We start from the raw sequence: 3,940 nt of genomic DNA on the forward strand, positions 1-3,940 counted from the left end.
TAAAAAATCTTCCTGGATGGAAGAGAAACGTCTTCAAACTTGGAAACAAAGTTCAGAGGATTGATTTAACTTTTTGAAACCCAGATTGAGTTAAGTATCATCCTGCGTTAATAGGGATAATGATGAGCATGTTACCTGGTGGGGGACGTGCAGGTTGAAGTCTAATCCACAGACAAACTCTGAGTGATGCTCCACGGTGTCCAGGAGAGGCTGGCTTTGACCAAAGTCCCACAACCTGAAGACGTCCACATCAACCAGGACAAGAGACATGGAGGGAGACAAACCAGTTAGATTTCATCATCACTGGGAGAACTGGGGTCACAGAAAACAGCACAGACTGTCATGCATGCAGGAAGCTCCTTCAGAGCAGGAAACTGGTTTCTTTACCTCTGATCTGACTGGTTTTAATGGGAAGAAGTACAAAAAAACTAAATTATGACACAATTTTAGTTTTTTTAACCAGACCATGAGCAGGAACTTAGAACCGAGTCAGCGGGATGTTCTGTGACGTTAGCCTGGCTTTAAATACCAGCTGCAATTCAGAGACGTTCTTTAAAAAGCTCAACTATGAGAAATATACTCAACTTTATTTATAAAACCCTTTAAAACAGCCACAGCTGCCACCAAGTGCTCCACTAATCAGGTCAATTTCAAACTGTATAAAAACAACACAAACGTCTAAGGGAATAAAACGAATATAACGCAAAAACAGGAATAGTCTCATTCTGTGTTAAAAGCCAAAGTTAAAATAGTATAAGACGAGTTTTAACAATAGATGGTAAAAAGGACTGTCTAATTTGGAGGGGGGGGGGCGACTGAAAAAGCTCTGAGCTTCTGATTGGACATCGGTGCCTCCAGCAGCAGCAGGTCAGCTGACCAGAAGCTGTTGATCAATCGGCATATGTCGGTTCTAAATGGCAGATTTCTCTGAACTGGCGTGCCAGAGACCATCCAATGGATCCAGGCCAGGATGGGTGTTTTCTGCTCCCTCTGACGTACTCCAGTTATAAAGCGTGCGGCTGTATTTTGCACCAACTGACGTGCGAGAAGCACTGGCTCACCTCAAAATAACGTGCATCACAGTTATCCAGCTATGATGCAAGGAAGGCCACGATTGGCCAACTGCCTGCCATGATAAAAGCTGGACTGATTGAAGCCGGGCGTACACTGGGTCATTTTTTACCCTTTTTGGGGCGACTCTCCAGTCGTGCAAAAATTTACCGATCAACCCGAGTTTCAGCCTGATGGTGCGTGGTGTAGTGTACAGAGGGCAACGAGGGCCGACCACCTAACAACCTCCCCCCCCATCAGGAATCGTAAGCTGGTCGTGGACGAATCACTCAGTGGGCAACAAGGATTCTTCTTCTTCTTCCTCTCAGAGGTAAACCCAGCAGCATGGCGGGGGGGCAATGAGTGAAATTAAGTTCTTTCTGTCAAACTGTCAGACCGTAGTAGCCACGTTAGCTCAGCCATGTCTTTGTCCAAAAACGTCGTCTCCTTTTCTTTTTAGAGCTTTCACTCTAGTGAGCTTCATGTTCCTCTGCTACTGGTTTGGCTTCCAGATAGACGAGTCCGAGTAGCGCCATCTCACTGCGGAGCGGAGTCCCACCTGGTTTTTAGACGTAGAGTGTGAGCAGGTAGATCGCATCAGAGCGTCGGGTCGCACAGGGAGAACAAACATGGTGAGCTGGGAACTATTAAACTCTGCGGTTTGGTCGTACGGCGTTAGCTGTAGCTGCGAGCAACGATTGAAAAAAAATCCCACAGCGTACGCCCGGCTTCACTGATCCCATTAAAAACACCGACCACCTTAAAACCCCAAGTATCAGACGACAGGCTTTAAAAAACCAGTGAAAAGGTTCACAAAGGTTACTGAGACAAAACACCATCACTTCAGGTTTTTCTTCCTTAAGATATAAAAAGTTCAGAGCNAATCCCACAGCGTACGCCCGGCTTCACTGATCCCATTAAAAACACCGACCACCTTAAAACCCCAAGTATCAGACGACAGGCTTTAAAAAACCAGTGAAAAGGTTCACAAAGGTTACTGAGACAAAACACCATCACTTCAGGTTTTTCTTCCTTAAGATATAAAAAGTTCAGAGCAACCAGGCTTTAATGTCCTTATGGCGTAGCAGTGTTGGTGTGAAGCAGAAGGCTGGTTTCTTTTTAACAGGTATGTATATCTGACTATCACCTGCATAGAAATGACATGCCGTGCCTTCTTAGGATGGACCCCAGGAAGAAGAGAAGGGGTCCTACCACTGAACCCTGTGGAACCCCGTAAGGAAGATAAGCTAGATTCATAATTCCCAAGGCTCCATTCACTCTCTATTGGAAAGATGAGACTAAAACCAGTCCAGTGTCGGACCATGAATGGCAACACGGTGGGTTAACCGAGACATGGCTGTCAGATCTAACAGTACAAAAACTCTATTAACAAAACTCAACAGACTGAAAAACACGGGGGGGGGGACTTAGAAGACCCGGACGGAGAGATGCGAGGAAGAACATCAAAAAAGCAAAGTTCAGAAGAATAAAGATGACGAAGGAGCGCCAATAAAGCAGCAGCAGCCAATCAGGCTAATTGAAAGACTGCTTCTCTTCCTGGTCATGACTGAGTGTGTGTTTTTTTTTGGGGGGGGGGGACCTGACGCAGCAAACACTCCCTCCAGACTCATCCACTTTGCAAATGTAATGAAATCATTTCAGGAGAGGATGGAGGCCTGGCTGGTCTGGCTCCATTAGGCCCCGTATTAATAGTGAAACCACCACGCACACACACACACACACACACACACACACACACACACACCCGTGCTCCAATAAGTAATGAGTGTGTAGGGAGAGTGGAGCACTGAGAGGTTTTATTCACCGAGGATTGAGCCGTTTGTCTAAATCACAGCAGCTTTCTGTAGCTCAGCAACTTCTTCAAAGTTCTGAGTATAAAAATACCAAATCCTTTAAATCCTCCTAATTTAAGACACCATGTGGTTAAACAGGCCGCACTGAAAGACATCAATACTTTAAGTCAAAAGGTTATTATCATTTCATGAGCCTGAGTTTAATCAGCAGTTTAATAAGGAGCACAGGAAGCGGTTAGGATGCGGTAGAGCCGGCCGTCTAACCCCCGCTGAGGGACAACATGGGGGCCTCTGACACTAACTGGTCTGCATACTTATTAACTAAAGTGCAGAGCGATTCTGCGCCGCTTAATGATTGCAGTGGCCATAAAATATCCCGTCTAAAACAAATGCATTTCTGTCACAGAGTCGTTGCGGTCATTAGAGGCAGCAGGAATAATCTGCAGCTGAGAGGCACTGCAGCACTGACTGCTGTCATCAGCGAGCAACAACCGCTGATTAACTGATCACTGCGACGGAGGCGGGACTTATTTCCTCATCCATCATTTGTCGGGATCTCCTGGGTGATTCCCGGGCTTCCAGGGCCAGGAGGGGTTCACTTCATTCAAGGAGCTCTGAGGTTGGAAGGTGTAACCAAGGCCAAGTCCCTCACCAGACCAGACCTCAATGATCCTCTCCATATCGAGCTGGTCTAGTGGCCAACATGGTGACCAATGACAGCCTGGAATGGGACCAAGGTGCTTCACTGGTTTCGCTTCTCCAAGGCTCATATTTTCTGCAGACGTGAGATTCATGTCTCCAAACATCCACCGCACTGTACCAGACCAAGCCTTCCTCTCAGCTACTCCTCGCTGTAGGTTGTGTCTTGAAGTCCATCTATGAAGGCGTCCTGACTCCACGCCTAAATCACTTCAAATGGTTCCTCCCTGGTGAGGTTCCTTAGAAAGTCGTTTAGTGGTTCTTACAGAAGAAGGATGCTTCTTTATTGGATCAGACTTAATCGGTTCCTGATAATGAGACATAGAAGAATAGCTGTACTCACATCAAAATGTAACCACCGAGATCAACCAACCAAC

At 46.3% G+C, this 3,940-nt stretch overlaps 1 protein-coding gene across 1 annotated transcript in view; it reads right to left on the reverse strand.

Moving 5' to 3' along the window:
- The window catches only part of LOC107080807 (peroxisomal targeting signal 2 receptor-like), a gene marked incomplete at its 5' end in the record, with an annotated part of 26,470 nt that overhangs the window by 12,070 nt on the left and 10,460 nt on the right, over nucleotides 1-3,940 (reverse strand). The window contains one exon of the mRNA XM_015369012.1: nucleotides 136-235. Coding sequence (XP_015224498.1) covers nucleotides 136-235 — 100 coding nt within the window. The remainder of the gene's footprint in view (nucleotides 1-135; nucleotides 236-3,940) is intronic.

The sequence above is a fragment of the Cyprinodon variegatus genome, unplaced genomic scaffold (assembly GCF_000732505.1).
Source record: "Cyprinodon variegatus isolate N-32 unplaced genomic scaffold, C_variegatus-1.0 Scaffold2350, whole genome shotgun sequence".
NCBI classification, from domain to species: Eukaryota; Metazoa; Chordata; class Actinopteri; order Cyprinodontiformes; family Cyprinodontidae; genus Cyprinodon; species Cyprinodon variegatus.